The sequence below is a fragment of the Rissa tridactyla genome, unplaced genomic scaffold, assembly GCF_028500815.1.
Source record: "Rissa tridactyla isolate bRisTri1 unplaced genomic scaffold, bRisTri1.patW.cur.20221130 scaffold_33, whole genome shotgun sequence".
Taxonomy (NCBI): domain Eukaryota; kingdom Metazoa; phylum Chordata; class Aves; order Charadriiformes; family Laridae; genus Rissa; species Rissa tridactyla.
The window spans coordinates 2,672,753-2,695,936 of record NW_026529545.1 but is presented as its reverse complement, the minus strand read 5'-3'; the positions used below and the strand labels follow the sequence as shown (position 1 = coordinate 2,695,936).

The 23,184-nt window shown below is 54.6% G+C and overlaps 1 protein-coding gene across 1 annotated transcript; it reads left to right on the top strand.

Moving 5' to 3' along the window:
- The first annotated feature begins 6,443 nt into the window (after positions 1–6,443).
- Positions 6,444–7,517, top strand: LOC128903430 (olfactory receptor 5B21-like). Its single transcript, XM_054187442.1, has one exon. The coding sequence runs from the start codon at positions 6,444–6,446 to the stop codon at positions 7,515–7,517; it is 1,074 nt and encodes a 357-aa protein (XP_054043417.1).
- The last annotated feature ends 15,667 nt before the right edge of the window (positions 7,518–23,184 follow it).

The following is a 23,184-nucleotide window of genomic DNA, read 5'->3' as shown; positions in this document are numbered from 1 at the left end:
GTTTCCAGACGTGTCTTCTGGAATGTCATGTCTCTGTTCCTGGAGGGCTCAGGTTTTATTGGGGCAGATCTACCAGCCCCTGCGCCTTGGAGGTATTTCAGAGACTTCCAGTGAAAGCAGAAACGCACACTGAGGTCAAATTCCTGCCAGTCTCCAGCATCCGCACTGGCTACCTCCCCTTTGACTGTAGTGTCACTTCAAAAACCTGTTTCCCGCACCTACTTTTATTCACACCCCCTATATTTAGGAGGACCCCACATCGAAGCAGGTGGATGTGCCCTGAAGGAAGCTGCAGTCTGTGGAGAACCCACGCTGGAGTAGGCTCCTGGTAGGTCTTGTGACCCCATGGGGGACCCACGCTGGAGCAGTTCATGAAGAAATGCAGCCTGTGGGAAGGACCCACATTGGAGAAAGTCATGAAGGACTGTCTCCCATGGGTGGGACCCCACGCTGGAGCAGGGGAAGAGTGTGAGGAGGAAGGAGCAGCAGAGATTGTGTTATAAAGGAAGGAGCAGCAGATGAAGTGTCATAAACTGATGGCAACCCCATTCCCCATCCCCCTGCACTGGGAAGGAGGTAGAGAAGTCAGGAGTGAAGTTGAGCCTGGGAAGAAGGGAGGGATAGGGGGAAAGTGTTTTTAGATTTGTTCTTATTTCTCATTATCCTGCTCTGTTTAATTAGCAAGACATTAAATTAATTTCCCCAAGTCAAGTTTTTTCAGCCCATGAGGGTAATTGGTGAGTGATCTCCCTGTCCTTAACTTAACTGAGGAGCTTTTTGTCATATTTTCTCCTCCTGTCCTGTGGAGGAGGGAGAGCGATAGGGTGGCTTGGTGGGCACCTGGGGGCAAACCAGTCAGTCCACCACAATAGAAATGACAAATAGAGTTGTTTTCTTGTAAGAAAGCTCTATAATAGCTTGAATGACTCAAAGAGAGACACTCTCTTCTGTGGACAGTGTCTGCTCAGCGTGCTGCACGTGAGTTGGAGTCATGTTTGATACTGCACCACTCCAGGTTCCCAGCACCTGAAGGGATGTAAGATTATCTGTGTTCTCTTATTCTTCTGATAGCTCTGAGAAATAGGATTGTGAATGACACCTAACAGAGTCTGGGTGCCTTTGTTACTGGGATCACAATGAATCCTCACCTCCTGCTGGAAATGCTCAAGGCTAAGCCTGGCAGGGACCTGGACAACCAAATCTCTGTTCATGCTTACAACAGTGTGCTGGGACAGAGGATCTCCAGAGGCCCCATTCCAGCGGGAACTCATTTATGAGCCATTGTTTGTCTTGGTATTGTAGGAGGTTTGGAAGTCACTCGTTCAGGCCAAATCCTCAGTCCAAATCCAAGATAGGACGATGGGCGAACCCAAGAAAAGCAACTTGAGGTGCTGAGGATCATCTTTGCAAAGATAGTTACAGAAGAAGCACCTCTTCTCCTCAGCTTTGGTGGAAGGATCCCCATGGAGGTGTCAACCATGCTCGAGTGCCTTAGTGGGCTGGTTTTGGCTGGGATAGACTTAATTTTCTTGACAGTAGCTATTATGGGGCTATGTTTTGTATTTGTGCTGAAAACGGTGTTGATAATACAGGGATGTTTTCACTCATGTGTAAGCTGAGCACTGCTTACAGAGAGTCAAGGACTTTTCAGCTTCTTATACTGCCCTGCCAGCGAGGAGCCTGGGAGTGCACAAGAAGACAGGACAGGACACAGCTGGGACAGCTGACCAGCCTACCCCTACTGATCAAAGAGATATTCCATGCCATGTGATGTCATGCTCAGCCTATAAAGCTGGGGTAAGGAGAAGGAAGCGGGGGTGTATGGAGTTAACGGCATTTGTCTTCCCAAGTAACCATTGCATGTGATGGAGCTCTGCTTTCTTGAAGATGGCTGAACACCTGCCTGCCAATGGGAAGTAGTGAATGAATTTCTTGGTTTGCTTTGCTTGCATGTGTGGCTTTTGTTTTACCTATTGAACTATCTTTATCTCAATCCATAAGTTTTCTCATTTTCACTCTTTGGACTCTCTCCCCCATGCCACTGAGGTGCGTGTGAGCGAGCGGATGTGTAGTGCTTAGATGATGGCTGGGGTTAAACCACAAAGCTTTTGCTTTCCTTGCAAATCTGGCTGGTGGCCATGACTGTGGATGTGCTGCCTTCTGTGCTTACTGGGGCTGCTCAGAGCCACTGTTCCACCATCCTGCCCTCTTGGGCTGCTCTTCTCATCTGTTGGAACCGTCAGGCTCCTTGGAAGTCATGGTGATGCATTCAGAGAGACAAGATGGACAGAGACTAAAATCTCTTGCTCACTGAGGGTGAACCTGTAATTCAAGGGAAAGTTGTTCTTCCCTCTAGACAGGGTATCTTCTCCTTGCAGTCCAGGGAGCAAGCATACAGGGAGCCACAAGTGGACATGTTTTCAAGAGTTTCCAGGAAAGTCTTGTGAGAGCCTTATATTACCTGGAGAATACAGAAGCACGGGTACACCTCTGACCATAAAGTTGAGTGAACTCAATCCCTCCTGTTCACAGAATCATAGAATGGTTCGGGTTAGAAGGGGCCTTAAAGATCATCTAGTTCCACCCCCCTGCCCTGGGCAGGGACGCCTCCCACTAGACCAGGTTGCTCAGAGCCCCGTCCCACCTGGCCTTGAACACCTCCAGGGATGGGGCAGCCACAGCTTCTCTGGGCAACCTGGGCTAGGGGCTTACCACCCTCACAGCAAAGAATTTCTTCCTAATCTAAGTCTCCCTTCTTTCAGTTTGAAACTGTTACCCTTCGTCCTATCGCTCCATTCCCGGATAAAGAGTCCCTCCCCATCTTTCCTGTAGGCTTCATTTAGGTACTGGAAGGCTGTTCCTGCACTTCAGGCTCCTCTCTCCAGCCATGCCCAGGAGGCTGGAAGGTTGACATTTCCTCTAGGTTGGAAGGGCAACTGGTAGGATGCCTGGACATCTGTCCTCCTTCTGGTGAGTCAAATGAGGGGACAAGGTCTGGTGATGGACAGCACTGGACCAAGAAGTACAGACCAGTTGTGGTGATGGCTGCAGGGGTCAGCCGAGAGCCCAGTCAGTACTCAGTAGGTCAGTCATAATGGGACAGGTTTGAGGTGGGTTGTGAAAGGCAAGTCAGGAGGTTGGGATCAGGGCCAAGTCAGTGAGGAATGAGACCAGGTGGGACCGTACCTGCAAGAGGGAAAGGGCAAGGGGAAAACCTGAGCTGAAAAGCAAGTGTCTGAGTGTGGATTGGCCTCTCTATGGGACCTCTCTATGGGGCTGGCCCTGGGCCCACACAACCCACTGCCCCCAGGTGGGACAAAGGCGTCTGCCTCAGGGCCCTTTGCAGTCTGGACTCTATGGGGCACCAGCTGAGTAAAGGAGGCCCTTTCAGGGATTTTTTTCATGCTTCTTCCTTAATGGAAAGTGTCCAACAGCTTGGGGTGAGAGGACCTCATTTCCCATGTTCAGTTATTCCCTGTGCTGAGAGGTTGAAAAAAGAAATCTCAGTTCCAGAAATATCCTTAAGTGAAAATATGTCATACCATGTTTGGGGAGCAGAGAGGTCCAGCTTCTAAGGGATGGAGAACTGTGAACCCAGCACAGGAGCACAGCCACCAGGGCAGGGATCTACCTAGCAAGAGGACTGGGGCAGGCCTGGAGATGGCGGCCTGGGTCAACTGGGAGTCCAGATCATCAGATGGCTTTGTGGTGATGCGGCAGGATCAAGATCAAGACAGGAGCACAGATGAGCAAATCAGGATTAGATTCAATGAGGGTAATGAGGGTCAGAGAGAGGCCAGTACTCAACAGGCAGGTCCACAGGGACAAGGCAGGTCCCAGGTCCTGTTATTGCCCTTGGGGCCCTGACATCAGCAGGACTGGGAGCAGCTCTGTGGAAAGGCCCTTGGTGCTGTGGTGCACAGCAAGGTGGCTGTTAGCCATTTGTGTGCTCAAGCAGCGAGGAGTGCACACAGCACTGAGGGCTGCATGAAGAGGAACATGGCCTGGGGGTGACGAGACATGATCCTTGTTCTCCAGTCAGCACCTCAGAGAACATAACATCCCTTCATCCTATCACGCTCCAGGCCCTTGTGCCTCAGGGAGAGGTTCGGAGGCCCTCTTCCAACAGGGAACAGAGCCTGTCACCTGAGGAGGACTCAACCCATCCAACAGGGCAAGTCTCTGTGGCTGGAGAAAATGCTCCTGGCTCTGGCTCTGCCTCTTCCTCCCTACTGGCCACTGGAACAAGCTGGAGGGACCAGCTCAGGCCACCAGGGCTGTATTAGTCTAAAAGTCAATGACAGCGCAGTCATCTGTGAGGAGAGGGGCTGAATACCATTTCTGGGATCCCATCGTGTCTTGTGTTCCCGATAACCAAGTTCAGACATGCCCGTGCTCACTGCTCTGCCTCACTTTCCCTTTTTGAAAGAGCAGGTTTCAAGTCTACCCTAGAGGTTTTAGGGGAGCTCAGCCCTTTCTTGAGATGTTTATTAAGAGTAATCCTTAGGGAGAGCTGAGACACAGAGAAAAAAAACATGTGGGAGACTGAACACTGCTCTAAACCCCAGGACACACTGGAGAACAGGAGCATTTGGGTGCTGCTGAAAAGTCACTGCAGGAGCTGCTGGGGGAAGACAGCAAGGGCAGAGACAGGGTTTTGACAGGGCTGAGACACTCTGGTTTGCAGAGAGCCCAGGGAAAGGAACAGCATGGTGGAGAAAAAGCAGAGAGTGAGACCCTGACCTCAGTCCTCATTTCCAGCCACTGTCAGCACAGAATTCACCCCTTCATGCTGAGGTAGGTGCTGAAGATGCTGAGGGTGGAAGGGTGGAATCATTCTATGATTCTATGATTCTTAGATTCTAAGTAAAGTCTGGGTGTTGTTGATGAAACTGCTGGATCTTTCAAAAGAAGAAACTTGTAAGGGGAGAACAGGGTCCTGTCCTTTCCTGCATGTCTTCCAACCCCAGCCCCCTCCTTCCCCCAGAGACCCTGAGTCCAGGCACCATGGACCAGAGAAGCTTGGGAGGAGCTGGTGGTGCTGGGTTACAGCTGGGCTGGGGTGTGTTTGACCATCCCTGGGCACTCACTGCCTTGGCTGGGATGGAAGACGTGTCTGGGCAGGGTGTTTTCAGCCAGACTGCCTGTGACCTTCATTTTGCCACGCAAATTGCTGCTTTGTTTCTGTTTTTTTTTTACTTTTTCTCTGATTGTATGATGATCATGTAGGTTTTGATCTACAGTGGTCATGTTTCTCACTTCTAGTCTGTGAGGAGGGCTGGAGACATTAGTGACTCTGCAGTGACTCTAGTAACCTCTCCTAATGGTGTCTGTCATCATCACCTGCAGAAGCAATTCATCCAGACCAGGAGATGGGATTTCAAGGGATCCCTCTTCCAGGGAGTGCTGAGCAGAAGGATGTTTCTCAGGCATGGACTTCCCCTGGCTGCACTCTCAGGCATGTTCTGTGCACTTTTACACGCCCCCGACCCTGCTCTTGTGCCACCTCACCCCCAGGCACCCTGGGGACACCCTTGCCAGTGCCCAGCAATGCTGGGCAGTGAGCCCTGTGAGCACAGATGGCTGGGATGACCTCATGAGGTCCTGCTACTGGTCTGGGATGTGTAGGGAGGCAGCCCCAAAGCCCTCAGGAACCACCAACGAAGAGGGAAAGACATGACTGAAATGATCCTCCCTGTCCCTTTCCCTTCCTTCCTGCACAGTCTCTCCTGTTTCCCGATTCTCTCAGTTATGGTTTTCCTCCTGTTTAGTTTTTCAACTTCTGTACCAGTTTTTCCTCCATGGTTTGATACACAAAGTGATTTTAGGCATCCTCTCAGAGAGTCCCACAGCATCGACAGCCCCACCCTGCTGTTTCTCCAAGGCAGGAATTCCAGACTCAGTTTGCCAGTGGAAGTGATTGTTCTGGGTCAGTGTGGGAAGTAAGTGGCTTTGGGGGGACTCCTACATGAAGTGCTGGGACCACTTGCTTTGTGCAGCGTCCATCCTCTTCTTCGGAGGGAGAAGGGTCTCTGGTGTCGCATAGTTCACACAAAGGACTTTCAGAGTGAAAGGAGTGTGTTATATCCAATACCTTTCTCTCTCCTGAGAGCAGAAGGACCTCTGTCCTTGATACCTAAACTGGGTCTTCCTGGGAGCAAATTTGGGCACACGAAGGAAAGCTCTCTCTGAGAGACCAAGTGCACGTTTTGGTTTTGTTCTGTAGTGAGAAACATGCAGCTCTACAGGGCAGCTCAACTCCTTGGTATGAGGAGGTCTCTGGAAGAAACAGTTTCGCTGCTGTCTCTAGGCACAGAGTCCACAGAGTCAATGTGAAGAGATTTCTTTAAAAAAATCTTTTTAAAAGTAAAGACAGAAATACACATTCCTTCTTGGTGCTCCTCTTCTTGGGAACTGCAGAAATAAAAGAGAAACACCACAGCATGGATGGAGGGCAATGGGTCAATGGGACACCACCAGTGGAGTTCCTGCTGCTGGGAATGAGTGATGATCCCTCTCTCCAGACACTGCCCTTCATCCTTTCACTTGTCATCTACACTGTGACTGTCTTTGGGAACATCCTCATTGTTGTGCTGGTGATGGCAGATCAGCATCTGCGCACCCCCATGTACTTCTTCCTGGACAATCTGTCCTCCTTGGAGATCTGCTACAGCTCTACCATCTTGTCCCGGCTGCTGGCCAGCTTCCTGACTGGGGACAAGACCATCTCTGCTCATGGCTGTATGGCTCAGTTCTACTTTTTTTCCACTTCTGCTGGTACTGAGTGTTACCTGCTGGCAGCCATGCCCTATAATCGGTACTTGGCCATCTGCCAGCCCTTACTCTATGCAAGCCACATGACCTGGAAGGTGAGTCTCCAGTTGGCAGCTGCGTCTTGGCTGGGGGGATTGCTGCTATTTGCAGTACTCATCTTCCTCTTATTTCAGTTGAAGTTCTACAGCCCCAAGGCAATTGACCACTTCTGTGATTTTACTCCGTTGATGGAGCTCTCCTGCAGTGACACCAACGTGCTTACAGGGGCCGCTTTAATCTTTGTCTTCTTGGATGCAGTATTCCCTTTTCTGTTCACACTGGCCTCCTATGTGTTTATCATAGCTGCCATCCTGAGGATCCCGTCCCATCAGGGCAGGCAAAAAGCCTTCTCCACCTGTTCCTCTCACCTTACTGTCGTCACTCTCTTCTATGGCACTCTTATCATTGTCTATATGCTGCCCAGGACAACTCCACCGAGGCAACTCAACAAAGTATTCTCCTTTTTCTACACTGTCCTCACACCCCTGATTAACGCCCTCATCTCCAGTTTGAGGAACAGGGAGGTCAGGGAGGCCCTCTGGAAGGTGCTCAGGAAAGCAAAGGCCTGCACCCAGAACTCCTGGCGTGAGGGTGACAGTAGGAACAAACCACTTGCAAGTCTTTCACAAGGGCAAGTGCTGAATACTGGGCGCACCTCCAGAAGTGTGTGCCACTGCGCCTACTTGAAACTAGCGCAGGGATGAAAGAGGAGAGTTCTCATAAATAAATACTCTTGTAGAGGACAGACTGTGAAAAATGCAATGGGTTGGCCTTTCCCTTCATGATAAATGGTTTGGTGACCTTATTTGTGTGAACTTCTTAAATGACAGTTCTCCTTTACTGAGAAAGTAGAAGACCAAATTTGGGCCGACATCCGAGTATCATCCAGACAAGCATGAGGGCATATCATTCCCTCCTCTGTTCCCTGAGGGGTCAACAAGCCCCTGCCCCAGCTGCACTCCTCTGGCTCCAGCTGTACCTTTGTTCTTTTCTCTTCACCTTTCTGGTAGGGAAATAGGGACAGCCTGATCCTAGCTTCTTCACCTTGAAGGATCAGGCTTTCCTTCTCAGCCATATTTCTCCACTGGAAAGCCCTGATTCAGCCTTCCTCCAGAGCCCAGGGACAGGAGTGGGCTTGGGGTCTGGATTCCCACAGATCTCGATTGCTTCAGTCCCCTTTGGGATGGGAGCCTTTGCCACCAGCACACACAGCTGACTCCTCTTCAGCTTCCTCACCAAGAGCCCTGTGGCCTCTTCTGCAAAGCTGTTCTCTGATCACTTGGCCCCTAGCTGACGCTTTGCACGGGGCTTTTGGGTTTACTGCACCCCAATGTGCAGGACTCTGCCCCTGCCTTGGCTGGATTTCAGGATGCTCCTGAAAGTCCCATTCTGCAGCATGTCATATAATAGAATCATATAATCATTTTGGTTGGAAGAGACCTTTAAGATCATCAAGTCCAAGCACTAACCTAGCACTGCCAAGTTACCCCTAAACCATGTCCCTTAGCACTACATTTACATGTCTTTTAAATACTTCCAGGGATGGCGACTCAACCACTTCCCTGGGCAGCCTGTTCCAATGTTTGATAACCCTTTCAGTGAAGACATTTTTCCTTATATCCAGTCTAAACCTCCCCTGGTGCAACTTGAGACTGTTCCCTCTTGTCCTATCGCCTGTTACTGACCAACCCCCACCTCGCGACAACCTCCTTTCAGGTCGATGTAGAGAGCAGTAAGGTCTCTCCTCAGGCTCTTTTTCTCCAGGCTGAACAACCCAAGTTGGCTCAGATGCTTTTCAGAAGACTTGTGCTCTAGACCCCTCACCAGCTTCGTTGCCCTTCTTTGGATACGCTCCAGCACCTCAATGTCTTTCTTGTGGTGAGGCGCCCAAAACTGCAGACAATATTTGAGGCGCGGCCTCACCAGTGCCGAGTCCAGGGGGACCATCACTGCCCTAGTCCTGCTGGCCACACTATTTCTAATACAAGTCAAGATGCAATTGGCCACCTTGGCCACCTGGACACCCTGCTGGCTTATATTCATCCAACTGTCAACCAACACCCGCAGGTCCTTTTCCGCCGGGCAGCTCTCCAGCCACTCTGCCCCTGGCCTGAGGAGTTCATGGGGTTGGTGTGACCCAAGTGCAGGACCCGGCACTTGGCCTTGTTGAACCTCATACCATTGCCTGGGTCCATCGATCCAGGAAGGCTGTAGAGCCTTCCTACCTCAAGCAGATCAACATCCCTCCCAACTTGGTGTCGTCTGCAAACTTACTGAGGGTGCACTGAATCCCCTTGTCCAGACTGTTGATAACGATATTAAAGAGAACCGGCCCCAATACTGAGCCCTGGGGAACACCACTTATGACCAGCTGCCAACTGGATTTAACCCTGTTCACTACAACTCTGGGCCATCCAGCCAGTTTTTCACCCAGTGAAGTGTACTCACATCCAAGCCACGGTCAGCCAGTTTCTCCAGGAGAATGCTGTGGTAAATGGTGTCAAAGGCTTTACTAAGGACTAGGCAGACAACATCCACAGCCTGTCCATCATTCACTAAGTGGGTCACCTTATCATAGAAGGAGATCAGGTTTGTCAAGCAAGACTTGCCTTTCGTAAACCCATGCTGACTGCGCCTGAGCAGCTGGTTGTCCTGTACGCGTCACGTGATGGCACTGAAGATGATCTGCTCCATGACCTTCCCCACCACCAAGGTCAGACTGACAGGCCTGTAATTCACCGGATCCTTCTTGCAGTCCTTCTTGTAGATGGGCGTCACATTTGCTAACCTCCAATCAACTGGGAGCTCCCCGGTTAGCCGGGACTGCTGATAAATGATGGAAAGTGGCTTTGTGAGCACATTCACCAACTCCCTCAGTTGGATCCTCCCTTAGGTGGATCCTATCCGGCTTCATAGAAATTTCAAGATGCCCCTCAATAGCAACCTGGCTTCCAGAGTCTCAAGCAGCAGTTAACAGAGACCAGAGCTCTTGGGTCAGCGGTGGATGGGCACTGAAGGATCTTCCTTTGGTTTAACTTGGGAGAGGCTCAAGAAAGGCCCTATCACAAAGGGATAAAATGATCCTTGGTCTCCTGTAAAGAGCAAACTCCTTGTGGGATAGTGAATGGGGTTTGTGGGAATGTATGAAGAGGACTGTAGGAACACACAAAGGTTATGCTAGGTTGTTCAGAAGGGCCAAAGGCAGGGATCTGGAGGGATCCAGGTCACTGTCCTGGTTTGAGGTGAACCAATTTTCTGTTCATTAATTTTACCTTTTAGCTGAGCCTTATGGAGACACTGTTCATTCTCAGAGCGATAAGACCAAGGGATGGTACGCAGAGAGGCTCTTGCTTATACTTACCACTATAACAACCAAGGCCAGATAACTTTTGTTATTTGCCCCATTGGAGGGACAAAAGTGGGAAAGCATAAAGAGGTCGCACCCACAGTGAGGAGAGTTCAGGATAGGTGACCCAAATGTAACCAAGAGGGTATTCCATCCCATCTGCCCCATGCTCAGAATAAAAGCTGAGGGATCAATGGGTCAGCCTCTTTCTTCAATAGCTGGCGTCCGAGGAGGACTCTGTCTGTTCATCTGCCTTTGATCCCAATCTGTGCCTTCCTGAATCCAGATCCAGAATCCAGTTCCCATCCATTGCTGAGTCCAGTCTGGGACTTTCCCAATGCCTGCTGGTAACGTGATCATCATCCTGGGAGCTTACTACAGTTTTGTGTATATTTTATATATTTCATTCTTTTCTTTTTATTTTATTATTAATATTTCATTAAAGTAGTTCAGGTTTTTTCCTAAACTCGTAAGTTTCTTTTTCTCTGTCCCTCCTCTCCTTGGAGAGAGAGGTGGGGGAGAGCATCTGTCATTCATCTCGGTGGCCAGTCTGGCCCAAACCGTGACAGATGCCCAATGTGGGGCTTGAGTGGGGCTTGACCAGAGCTCTGATAGATTGCCTGAATAGTTTGAATTCCAGCTTGCTCAGAGATTAAAACAGAAAGCTGACATCATATCATTCTTAAGCAAAATGTTGTATCACACCTTTAGACAGCTCTGTTTGAAGTTAGTTGTTGCAACGCTGCTTAACCTGCTGAATGTGTTGCATGGTTTATTTGCTCTTTGGGTTTGAATGTGGTGGTTTAAATGTGCAATTTTGCTGTAGTTTGGAATTCAGATGTATAATATGGTTACTTGGATAACAGTTCTTCCTGCATATCTTGGGCATCAAGTGATGTATTCTATTACTAATTACACTTTCAATTTTACCTGGGGAAAGTTTACTTCGCCCTTTAATACTTACCCCAAAGTCACACCATCAGAGCTAGGGGAAACCTTTTGGGCTGTTTAAAAAATGAATGTTACTTTCATAAAATCATGATTTAGTTGTTGGTATTTCTGAATGTGTTGCAGGGGTAGTTTTTTATTAAACCAGTGCAGGAGTGAGCGTTGTGTAACATGTGCTGCTGCTACTCAAAGACAACGAGCCACTCCCTGACCTGTACTGGCACCAGCCACTCTGCCGCCTGCACTGGCACAAGCCCCTCTGCAGCCTGTACTGCCACAAGCTACTCCAGCCTCAACAACGAGCACCGTCACTACTCCAGCTGCTTTAACAACAAGTACCACTGCTACTCAAACTCCATCAGAACTGGTACAAGTTGCCCCAGTGACCAGGAAGCAGAAAAGGAGGTCAGCTCATTCCCCTGCCCCTTATGAAAAAGACGAGCACAAGCCAGACAGCATGGGAGTTCTGATGAAGATCCAAGAGAGGGTCCTTCTAAAGCAAACAAAGGAAAGAGTCCTTCTAAAACAGACAAAGGAAAGATTCCTTCTAAAGCAGATCAGGGAGAAGGTCCTTCTCAGGCAGTGTCAATGCAGGAGGAGGATTCAGATGCAGAGATAATTGTTAAATCCTTCTCTATGAAGGATTTGTGAAATATGAGGAAGGACTTTAGTTGTCATGAAGGTGAGATACTTATCTGCTGGTTGCTCTGATGCTGGGACAATGGGGCTGATACCATAGACTTAGAAGGTAAAGAAGCTAGGCAGCTGGGAAACCTGGCCAGAGACGGAGCTATCAATAAAGTGATTGGGAGAAAGACAAACACTCTCAGTCTCTGGAGGCAACTGTATCAGCCATAAAAGGCAGATATCCCTTCAGGGATGATATTGAATGCCATCCAAGCAAACGGACCAGCATAGAAAAAAGTAATTAAGTACCTGAGAGAAGAGGCTGGGCGAAAGGTGATTTGTGGTGACAGTAATGTCTGTGGTGATGGAGCTAAATGCAGTTTTGAAAGAACTGTATATTTTTCATTCTTTTATTTTTATTATTTTCCTAAAACTTCCATTAAATTAGTTTAGTTCTTCTAAACTCGTCTCTTTCTCTCTCTTCCAAGTCTCCTCAGAGAGTTGGGTAGAACATCTCTCTTTAATTTAGGTGGACCGTCTGTCCCAAAAAAGGACACTCAACTGTTAGGGCCAGTTCAGTTTGGCTTCCGGGTCTTCCTCAGCTCCATTTCTGATTGCAACTTCAGTCCTGAAGGCAACTCAGCTGGGATGTTGGACAGACTAATCTAGGCAGCTTGAACGAAGTTACCTTGGCTCCTGGTAGCAGCTCAGCTAAGCTCTTGGGGCCAGCGCATGGGACACACAAAGCTCAGCTCCGGGGGCTCACTGTGCTCAGCATGTGGGGCATCTTAGCCCGACTCCTGAGCTGACTCCGCTCCAAACTCGGCACAGCCTTGCCTTGTCTTTTAGCGCTAAGTCAGATGGGCTCCTGTGGCCAGCTCTACCCAAATCCTTGGCCAGCTCATCTCGGATCCTGGAATGGCTGGTGGAGGCTCCTACGCTGTCTCCGCAGGGTTCCTAGGGCCAGCTCTGCTCCTTGCGCTATCAGCCTGCTTCCTTCTGTGCTCTGAGCTCACCTCCTTGGTCCAGCGCTGCTCTGCACCTGGGGCCGCATCAGCTTGGCTCTTGTGACGGACTCACAGGAATGTTTGTATCCAGCGCAGCTCGTCATTCGGGCTGTGTTCGACTTGGCTCCTGGGAATGCCTCAAATTCGCTCCTGGGATGCCTCCGTAAAGCTCCTGGCCTGGCTCCGCATGGATCCTAGGGCACACTCAACACAGCTCCCTGCACCAACTCAACATGCCTCCTTCTGCCGACTCAGCTCTCCTTTTACAACCAGCTTGTCTTGGCTCCTTGGGCAAACTCAACTTAATTACTAGAGACAGCTCTGCTCGGATCGTGAGGCCAGAGAAGCTCGACTTTTGGGGACGCCTCCACTCGGTTACTGGGACACACAAAGCTCACCTCCTGGGGCTCGCTGCGCTCAGCATCTGGAGCATCTTGGACCAGCTCCTGAGCTGACTCAGTTCGAACCTCGGCGTAGCCTTGCCTTGTCTTTTAGCGCAAAGTCAGATGGGCTCCTGTGGCCAGCTCTGCCCAACTCCTTGGCCGGTTCATCGCAGTTCCTGGGATGGCTGGTGGAGGCTCCTACGCTGGCTCTGCAGGGTTCCTAGGGCCAGCTCTGCTCCTTGCGCTATCTCAGCCTGGTTCATCGTGCGGTCTGAGCTCGCCTCCTTGGTCCACCGCTGCTCTGCACCTGGGGCCGCATCAGCTTGGCTCTTGTGACGGACTCGTCTGAATGCTTTTATCCAGCGCAGCTTGGCGTTGGGGCTGTGTTCAACTCGGCTCCTGGGATACCTCCAGAAGTCTCCTGGCCTGGCTCCGCATGGATCCTACGGCACTCTCAACTCAGCTCCTTACAGTAACTCCACATGCCTCCTTCTGTCCCCGCACCTCCCGTATTTCAACCGCCAAAACCTGGCTCCTTGGACCATCTAAACTTGACTCCTGGTGACAGCTCAGTTCGGATCCTGAGGCCAGTGAAGCTCGACTTTTGGGGATGCCTCCACTCAGGTCTTGGGACACACGTGCTCGGCTCCTAAGGCTTGCTGCACCCAGCCTGTGGGGCATCTTGTACCAACTCCTGACCTGACTCTGCTGGGACCTCAGCGCAGCCTTCTTTGAACAGCCTCGGTTTGACTGCTTGGACCAACTCACCCTGACTCCTGGTGGCAGCTCAGCTCGCATCCTGAGGCCAGCGAAGGTTGACTTTCGGGGACGCCTCCACTCAGTTTATGGGAGTGCCACAGCTCTGCTCCTGGGGCTCGTTGCGCTCAGCATGTGGGGAATCTTGGACCAACTCCTGAGCTGACTCCGCTCGGATCTCGGCGTAGTCTTGCCTTGTCTTTTGGCGCAAAGTCAGACGGGCTCCTGCGGCGACCTCTGCCCAACTCCTTGGCCGGCTCACCTAAGCTCTGGGACAGATGGTGGAGGCTCCTACGCTGGCTCCGCAGGGTTCCTAGGGCCAGCTCCGCTCCTTGCGCAATCTCAGCCTGGTTCCTCGTACAATCTGAGCTCGGCTCCTTAGTCCAGCGCTGCTCTGCACCTGGGGCCGCATCAGCTTGGCTCTTGTGACGGACTCGCCTGAATGTTTGTATCCAGTGCAGCTCGGCATTGGGGCTCTCTTCGACTCGGCTACTGGGAACACCTCAGCTCGCCTACTGGGATACCTCCAGAAGGCTCCTGGCCTGGCTTCGCATCGATCCTAGGGCACACTCAACTCAGCTCCCTGCACCAACTCAACATGCCTTCTTCTGTCCCCGCATCTCCCTTGTTTCAACCGCCTCAACTTGGCTCCTTGGGCCGCCTCAACTTGGCTCCTTCGGCCATCTCAACTTGGCTCCTGGTGGCAGCTCAGCTTGCATTCTGAGGCCAACGAAGCTCCACTTTTGGGGACGCCTCCCCTCGGTTCCTGGGACACACGCCCTCAGCTCCTGGGGCTCGCTGCACACACCTTGTGGGGAATCTTGGACCAACTCCTGAGCTGACTCCGCTCAGACATCAGCGCAGATTTTCCTTGTCTTTTGGCACAAAGTCAGACGGGCTCCTGTGGCCAGCTCTGCCCAACTCCTTGGCAGGTCCATCGCAGCTCCTGGGATGGCTGGTGGAGGCTCCAACACTGGCTCCGCAGGGTTCCTAGGGCCAGCTTTGCTGCTTGCGCTATCTCAGCCTGGTTCATCGTGCGGTCTGAGCTCGCCTCCTTGGTCCACCGCTGCTCTGCACCTGGGGCCGCATCAGCTTGGCTCTTGTGACGGACTCACCTGAATGTTTGTATCCAGCGCAGCTCAGAGTTCGGGCTCTGTTCGACTGGGCTACGGGAAAGACCTCAGCTCGCCTCCCGGGACACCTCCGTAAGGCTCCTGGCCTGGCTCCTCATGGATCCTAGGACACACTCAACTAAGCTCCCTGCACCAACTCAACATGCCTCTTTCTGTCCCCGCACCTCCCATGTTTGAACCGCCTCAGCTTAGCTCCTTGGGCCAACTTGGCTCCTGCTGGCAGCTCAGCTCACATTCTGAGGCCAGCGAAGCTCCACTTTTGGGGACGCCTGTACTCGGTTTCTGGGGCACACGCGCTCAGTTCCTGGGGCTCACTGCACACGGCATGTGGGGCATCTTGGACCAACTCCTGAGCTGACTCCGCTCGGACCTCGGTGTGGCCTTGCCTTGTCTTTTGGCGCAAAGTCAGATCAGCCCCTGCAGCCAGCTCTGCCCAATTCCTGGGCCGGTTCGTCGCAGCTCCTGGGACGGCTGGTGGAGGCTCCTACGCTGGCTCCGCAGGGTTCCTAGGGCCAGCTCCGCTCCTTGCGCTATCTCAGCCTGGTTCCTCGTGCAATCTGAGCTCGCCTCCTTGGTGCACCGCTGCTCTGCACCAGGGGCTGCATCAGCTTGGCTCTTTTGACGGCCTCGCCTGAATGTTTGTATCCAGCGCAGCTCAGCGTTCGGGCTGTGTTCGACTCGGCTACTGGGAACACCTCAGCTCACCTCCTGGGACACCTCCAGAAGTCTCCTGGCCTGGCTCCGCATCGATCCTAGGGCACACTCAACTCAGCTCCCTGCACCAACTCAACATGCCTCCTTCTGTCCCCGCACCTCCCATGTTTGAACTGCCTCAGCTTGGCTCCTTGGCCCGCTCAACTTGGCTCCCGGTGGCAGCTCAGCTCGCATTCTGAGGCCAGTGAAGCTCCACTTTTGGGGACGCCTCCACTCAGTTACTGGGACACACACGCTCAGCTCCTGGAGCTCGCTGCGCCCAGCATGTGGGGCATCTCGGACCAACTCCTGAGCTGACTCCGTTCGGACCTCGGCGTAGCCTTGCCTTGTCTTTTGGCGCAAAGTCAGATGGGCTCCTGTGGCCAGCTCTGCCCAACTCCTTGGCCGGCACATCGCAGCTCCTGGGATGCCAGGTGGAGGCTCCTACGCTGGCTCCGCAGGGTTCCTAGGGCCAGCTCCACTCCTTGCACTATCTCAGCCTGGTTCCTCATGCGGTCCCAGCTCGCCTCCTTGGTCCACCGCTGCTCTGCACCTGGGGCCGCATCAGCTTGGCTCTTGTGACGGACTCGTCTGAATGTTTATATACAGCGCAGCTCGTCGTTCGGGCTGTCTTCGACTGGGCTACTGGGAACACCTCAGCTCGCCTCCTGGGACACCTCCAGAAGTCTCCTGGCCTGGCTCTGCATCGATCCTAGGGCACACTCAACTCAGCTCCCTGCACCAACTCAACATGCCTCCTTCTGTCGCCGCACCTCCCCTGTTTAAACCGCCTCAGCTTGGCTCCTTGGCCCGCTCAACTTGGCTCCTGGTGGCAGCTCAGCTCGCATTCTGAGGCCAGCGAAGCTCCACTTTTGGGGACGCCTCCACTCGGTTCCTGGGGCACACGCGCTCAGCTCCTGGGGCTCGCTGCACACGGCATGTGGGGCATCTCGGACCAACTCCTGAGCTGACTCCGTTCGGACCTCGGCGTAGCCTTGCCTTGTCTTTTGGCGCAGTCAGAGGGGCTCTTGTGGCCAGCTCTGCCCAACTCCTTGGCCGGTTCATCGCAGCTCCTGGGATGGCTGGTGGAGGCTCCTACGCTGGCTCCGCAGGGTTCCTAGGGCCAGCTCCACTCCTTGCGCTATCTCAGCCTGGTTCATCGTGCGGTCTGAGCTCGCCTCCTTGGTCCACCGCTGCTCTGCACCTGGGGCCGCATCGGCTTGGCTCTTGTGACGGACTCGTCTGAATGTTTGTATCCAGCGCAGCTCAGCGTTCGGGCTGTGTTCGACTGTGCTACTGGAAACACCTCAGCTTGCCTCCCGGGACACCTCCGTAAGGCTCCTGGCCTGGCTCCTCATGGATCCTAGGGCACACTCAACTCAGCTCCCTGCACCAACTCAACATGCTACCTTCTGCCGCTGCACCTCCCATGTTTGAACCGCATCAGCTTGGCTCCTTGGGCCAACTCGACTCCTGGTGGCAGCTCAGCTCGCATTCTGAGGCCAGCGAAGCTCGACTTTTGGGACGCCTCCACTCGGTTTCTGGGACACACGCGCTCGGCTCCTGGGGCTCGCTGCGCCCAGCATGTGGGGCCTCTTGGACCAACTCCTGAGCTGACTCTGCTGGGACCTCAGCGCAGCCTTCTTTGAACCGCCTCGGTTTGACTGCTTGGACCAAGTCACCTCGACTCCTGGTGGCAGCTCAGCTCGCATTCTGAGGCCAGCGAAGCTCCACTTTTGGGACGCCTCCACTCGGTTCCTGGGACGCACGCGCTCAGTTCCTGGGGCTCACTGCACACGGCATGTGGGGAATCTTGGACCAACTCCTGAGCTGACTCCGCTCAGACCTCGGCGCAGCTTTGCCTTGTCAATTGGCGCAAAGTCAGATGGGCTCCTGTGGCCAGCTCTGCCCAACTCCTTGGCCGGCACATCGCAGCTCCTGGGATGCCGGGTGGAGGCTCCAACGCTGGCTCCGCAGGGTTCCTAGGGCCAGCTCTGCTCCTTGCGCTATCTCAGCCTGGTTCCTCATGCGGTCCCAGCTCGCCTCCTTGGTCCACCGCTGCTCTGCACCTGGGGCCGCATCAGCTTGGCTCTTGTGACGGACTCGTCTGAATGTTTGTATCCAGCGCAGCTCGGCGTTCAGGCTGTGTTCGACTCGGCTACTGGGAACACCTCAGCTCGCCTCCTGGGATACCTCCAGAAGGCTCCTGGCCTGGCTCCACATGGATCCTACGGCACACTCAACTCAGCTCCCTGCACCAACTCAACATGCCTCCTTCTGTCGCCGCACCTCCTGTGTTTGAACCGCCTCAGCTTGGCTCCTTGGCCCGCTCAACTTGGCTCCTGGTGGCAGCTCAGCTCGCATTCTGAGGCCAGCGAAGCTCCACTTTTGGGGACGCCTCCACTCGGTTCCTGGGACACACGCGCTCAGTTCCTGGGGCTCACTGCACATGGCATGTGGGGAACCTCGGACCAACTCCTGAGCTGACTCCGCTCAGACCTCGGCGCAGCTTTGCCTTGTCTTTTGGTGCAAAGTCAGACGGGCTCCTGTGGCCAGCTCTGCCCAACTCCTTGGCCGGCACATCGCAGCTCCTGGGATGCCGGGTGGAGGCTCCTACGCTGGCTCCGCAGGGTTCCTAGGGCCAGCTCCGCTCCTTGTGCAATCTCAGCCTGGTTCCTCATGCGGTCACAGCTCGCCTCCTTGGTCCACCGCTGCTCTGCACCTGGGGCCGCATCAGCTTGGCTCTTGTGACGGACTCGTCTGAATGTTTGTATCCAGCGCAGCTCGGCATTTGGGCTGTGTTTGACTGGGCTACTGGAAACACCTCAGCTCGCCTCCCGGGACACCTCCGTAAGGCTCCTGGCCTAGCTCATCATGGATCCTAGGGCACACTCAACTCAGCTCCCTGCACCAACTCAACATGCCTCCTTCTGCCGCCGCACCTCCTGTTTTTGAACCGCCTCAGCTTGGCTCCTTGGGCCAACCCACCTTGACTCCAGGTGGCAGCTCAGCGCAGATCCTGAGGCCAGCGAAGCTCCACTTTTGGGGACGCCTCCACTCGGTTCCCGGGACACACATGCTCAGCACCTGGGGCTTGCTGCACACGGCATGTGGGCAATCTTGGACCAACTCCTGAGCTGACTCTGCTGGGACCTCAGCGCAGCCTTCTGTGAACCGCCTCGGTTTGACTGCTTCCAACAACTCACCTCGACTCCTGGTGGCAGCTCAGCTTGCATTCTGAGGCCAGCGAAGGTAGACTTTTGGGGACGCCTGGACTTCAGTTTCTGGGAGTGCCGCAGCTCAACTCCTGGGGCTTGCTGCGCTCAGCATCTGGGGAATCTTGGACCAACTCTTGAGCTGACTTCAGTCGGACCTCGGCGTGGCCTTGCCTTGTCTTTTGGCGCAAAGTCAGATCAGCCCCTGCAGCCAGCTCTGCCCAATTCCTGGGCCGGTTCGTCGCAGCTCCTGAGACGGCTGGTGGAGGCTCCTACGCTGCCTCCGCAGGGTTCCTAGGGCCAGCTCCGCTCCTTGCGCTATCTCAGCCTGGTTCCTCATGCAATCTGAGCTCGCCTCCTTGGTGCACCTCTGCTCTGCATCAGGGGCTGCATCAGCTTGGCTCTTTTGACGGCCTCGCCTGAATTTTTATATCCAGCGCAGCTCAGCGTTCGGGCTGTGTTCAACTCGGCTACTGGGAACACCTCAGCTCACCTCCTGGGACACCTCCAGAAGTCTCCTGGCCTGGCTCCGCATCGATCCTAGGGCACACTCAACTCAGCTCCCTGCACCAACTCAACATGCCTCCTTCTGTCCCCGCATCTCCTGTGTTTCAACTGCCTCAACTTGGCTCCTTGGGCCAATCCACCTTGACTTCAGGTGGCAACTCAGCTCAGATTCTGCGGCCAGTGAAGCTCCACTTTTGGGGACGCCTCCCCTTGGTTCCTGGGACACATGCCCTCGGCTCCTGGGGCTTGCTACACCCAGCCTGTGGGGCATCTTGGACCAACTCCTGAGCTGACTCTGCTCGGACCTTGGCGCAGCTTTGCCTTGACTTTTGGCACAAAGTCAGACGGGCTCCTGTGGCCAGCTCTGCCCAACTCCTTGGCCGGTTCATGGCAGCTCCTGGGATGCCGGGTGGAGGCTCCTACGCTGGCTCCGCAGGGTTCCTAGGGCCAGCTCCACTCCTTGCGCTATCTCAGCCTGGTTCCTCATGCGGTCCCAGCTCGCCTCCTTGGTCCAACGCTGCTCTGCACCTGGGGCCGCATCAGCTTGGCTCTTGTGACGGACTCACCTGAATGTTTGTATCCAGCGCAGCTCGGCGTTCGGGCTGTGTTCGACTGGGCTACGGGACACACCTCAACTCGCCTCCCGGGACACCTCCGTAAGGCTCCTGGCCTGGCTCCTCATGGATCCTATGGCACACTCAACTCAGCTCCCTGCACCAACTCAACATGCCTCCTTCTGTCCCCGCACCTCCCATGTTTCAACTGCCTCAGCTTGGCTCCTTGGCCCGCTCAACTTGGCTCCTGGTGGCAGCTCAGCTCGCATTCTGAGGCCAGCGAAGCTCCACTTTTGGGGACACCTCCAATCAGTTACTGGGACACACACGCTCAGCTCCTGGGGCTCGCTGCTCCCAGCATGTGGGGCATCTCGGTCCAACTCCTGAGCTGACTCCGTTCGGACCTCGGCGTAGCCTTGCCTTGTCTTTTGGCGCAAAGTCAGATGGGCTCCTGTGGCCAGCTCTGCCCAACTCCTTGGCCGGCACATCACAGCTTCTGGGATGGCTGGTGGAGGCTCCAACACTGGCTTCGCAGGGTTCCTAGGGCCAGCTCCGCTCCTTGCGCTATCTCAGCCTGGTTCCTCATGCGGTCCCAGCTCGCCTCCTTGGTCCACCGCTGCTCTGCACCTGGGGCCGCATCAGCTTGGCTCTTGTGACGGACTCGCCTGAATGTTTATATCCAGCGCTGCTCGTCATTCGGGCTGTGTTCGACTCAGCTACTGGGAACACCTCAGCTCGCCTCCTGGGACACCTCCAGAAATCTCCTGGCCTGGCTCCGCATCGATCCTAGGGCACACTCAACTCAGCTCCCTGCACCAACTCAACATGCCTCCTTCTGCCGCCGCACCTCCTGTTTTTGAACCGCCTCAGCTTGGCTCCTTGGGCCAACCCACCTTGACTCCAGGTGGCAGCTCAGCGCAGATCCTGAGGCCAGCGAAGCTCCACTTTTGGGGACGCCTCCACTCGGTTCCCGGGACACACATGCTCAGCACCTGGGGCTTGCTGCACACGGCATGTGGGCAATCTTGGACCAACTCCTGAGCTGACTCTGCTGGGACCTCAGCGCAGCCTTCTTTGAACCGCCTCGGTTTGAGTGCTTGCAACAACTCACCTCGACTCCTGGTGGCAGCTCAGCTTGCATTCTGAGGCCAGCGAAGGTAGACTTTTGGGGACGCCTGGACTTCAGTTTCTGGGAGTGCCGCAGCTCAACTCCTGGGGCTTGCTGCGCTCAGCATCTGGGGCATCTTGGACCAACTCCTGAGCTGACTCCGCTCGGACCTCGGCGTGGCCTTGCCTTGTCTTTTGGCGCAAAGTCAGAGCAGCCCCTGCAGCCAGCTCTGCCCAATTCCTGGGCAGATGCCTCCACTCGGTTACTGGGACACAAGCGCTCAGCTCCTGGGGCTCGCTGCACTCGGCATGTGGGGCATCTTGGACCAACTCCTGAGCTGACTCCGCTCAGACCTCGGCGCGGCTTTGCCTTGTCTTTTGGCGCAAAGTCAGACGGGCTCCTGTGGCCAGCTCTGCCCAACTCCTTGGCCGGTTCATGGCAGCTCCTGGGATGGCTGGTGGAGGCTCCAACACTGGCTCCGCAGGGTTCCTAGGGCCAGCTCCGCTCCTTCTGCAATCTCAGCCTGGTTCCTAGTACAATCTGAGCTTGCCTCCTTGGTCCACCGCTGCTCTGCACCTGGGGCCGCATCAGCTTGGCTCTTGTGACGGACTCGCCTGAATGTTTATATCCAGCGCAGCTCGTCTTTCGGGCTGTCTTCGACTGGGCTACTGGGAACACCTCAGCTCGCCTCCTGGGACACCTCCAGAAGGCTCCTGGCCTGGCTCTGCATCGATCCTACGGCACACTCAACTCAGCTCCCTGCACCAACTCAACATGCCCCCTTCTGTCGCCGCACCTCCCATGTTTGAACCGCCTTAACTTGGCTCCCTGGGCCAGCTCAACTTGGCTCCTGGTGGCAGCTCAGCTCGCAATCTGAGGCCAGCGAAGCTCCACTTTTGGGGACGCCTCCACTCGGTTCCTGGGACACACGCTCTCGGCTCCAGGGACTTGCAGCACCTAGACTGTGGGGCATCTTGGACCAACTCCTGAGCTGACTCTGCTGGGACCTCAGCGCAGCCTTCTTTGAACCGCCTCGGTTTGACTGCTTGCACCAAGTCACCTCGACTCCTGGTGGCAGCTCAGCTCTGGCCTGGCTCTGCATCGATCCTAGGGCATACATAACTCAGCTCCCTGCACCAACTCAACATGCCTCCTTCTGTCGCCGCACCTCCCGTGTTTGAACCGCCTTAACTTGGCTCCTTGGGCCAGCTCAACTTGGCTCCTGGTGGCAGCTCAGCTCGCATTCTGAGGCCAGCGAAGCTCCACTTTTGGGGACGCCTCCACTCAGTTCCTGGGGCACACGCGCTCAGTTCCTGGGGCTCACTGCACACGGCATGTGGGGCATCTCGGACCAACTCCTGAGCTGACTCCGTTCGGACCTCGGCGTAGCCTTGCCTTGTCTTTTGGCGCAAAGTCAGACGGGCTCCTGCGGCCAGCTCTGCCCAACTCCTTGGCCGGTCCATCACAACTCCTGGGATGGCTGGTGGAGGCTCCTACGCTGGCTCCGCAGGGTTCCTAGGGCCAGCTCTGCTCCTTGCGCTATCTCAGCCTGGTTCCTCATGCGGACCCAGTTCCACTCCTTGGTCCACCGCTGCTCTGCACCTGGGGCCGCATCGGCTTGGCTCTTGTGACGGACTCGTCTGAATGTTTGTATCCAGCGCAGCTCAGCGTTCGGGCTGTGTTCGACTGTGCTACTGGAAACACCTCAGCTTGCCTCCCGGGACACCTCCGTAAGGCTCCTGGCCTGGCTCCGCATGGATCCTAGGGCACACTCAACTCAGCTCCCTGCACCAACTCAACATGCCTCCTTCTGCCGCTTCACCTCCCATGTTTGAACCGCCTCAGCTTGGCTCCTTGGGCCAACTCGACTCCTGGTGGCAGCTCAGCTCGCATTCTGAGGCCAGCGAAGCTCGACTTTTGGGACGCCTCCACTCTGTTTCTGGGACACACACGCTCGGCTCCTGGGGCTCGCTGCGCCCAGCATGTGGGGCATCTTGGACCAACTCCTGAGCTGACTCTGCTGGGACCTCAGCGCAGCCTTCTTTGAACCGCCTCGGTTTGACTGTTTGCACCAAGTCACCTCGACTCCTGGTG

Bases quoted from the DNA above. Each gene is read 5' to 3' on its own strand.
- LOC128903430 (XM_054187442.1), top strand. From the start codon at position 6,444: ATGGATGGAGGGCAATGGGTCAATGGGACACCACCAGTGGAGTTCCTG.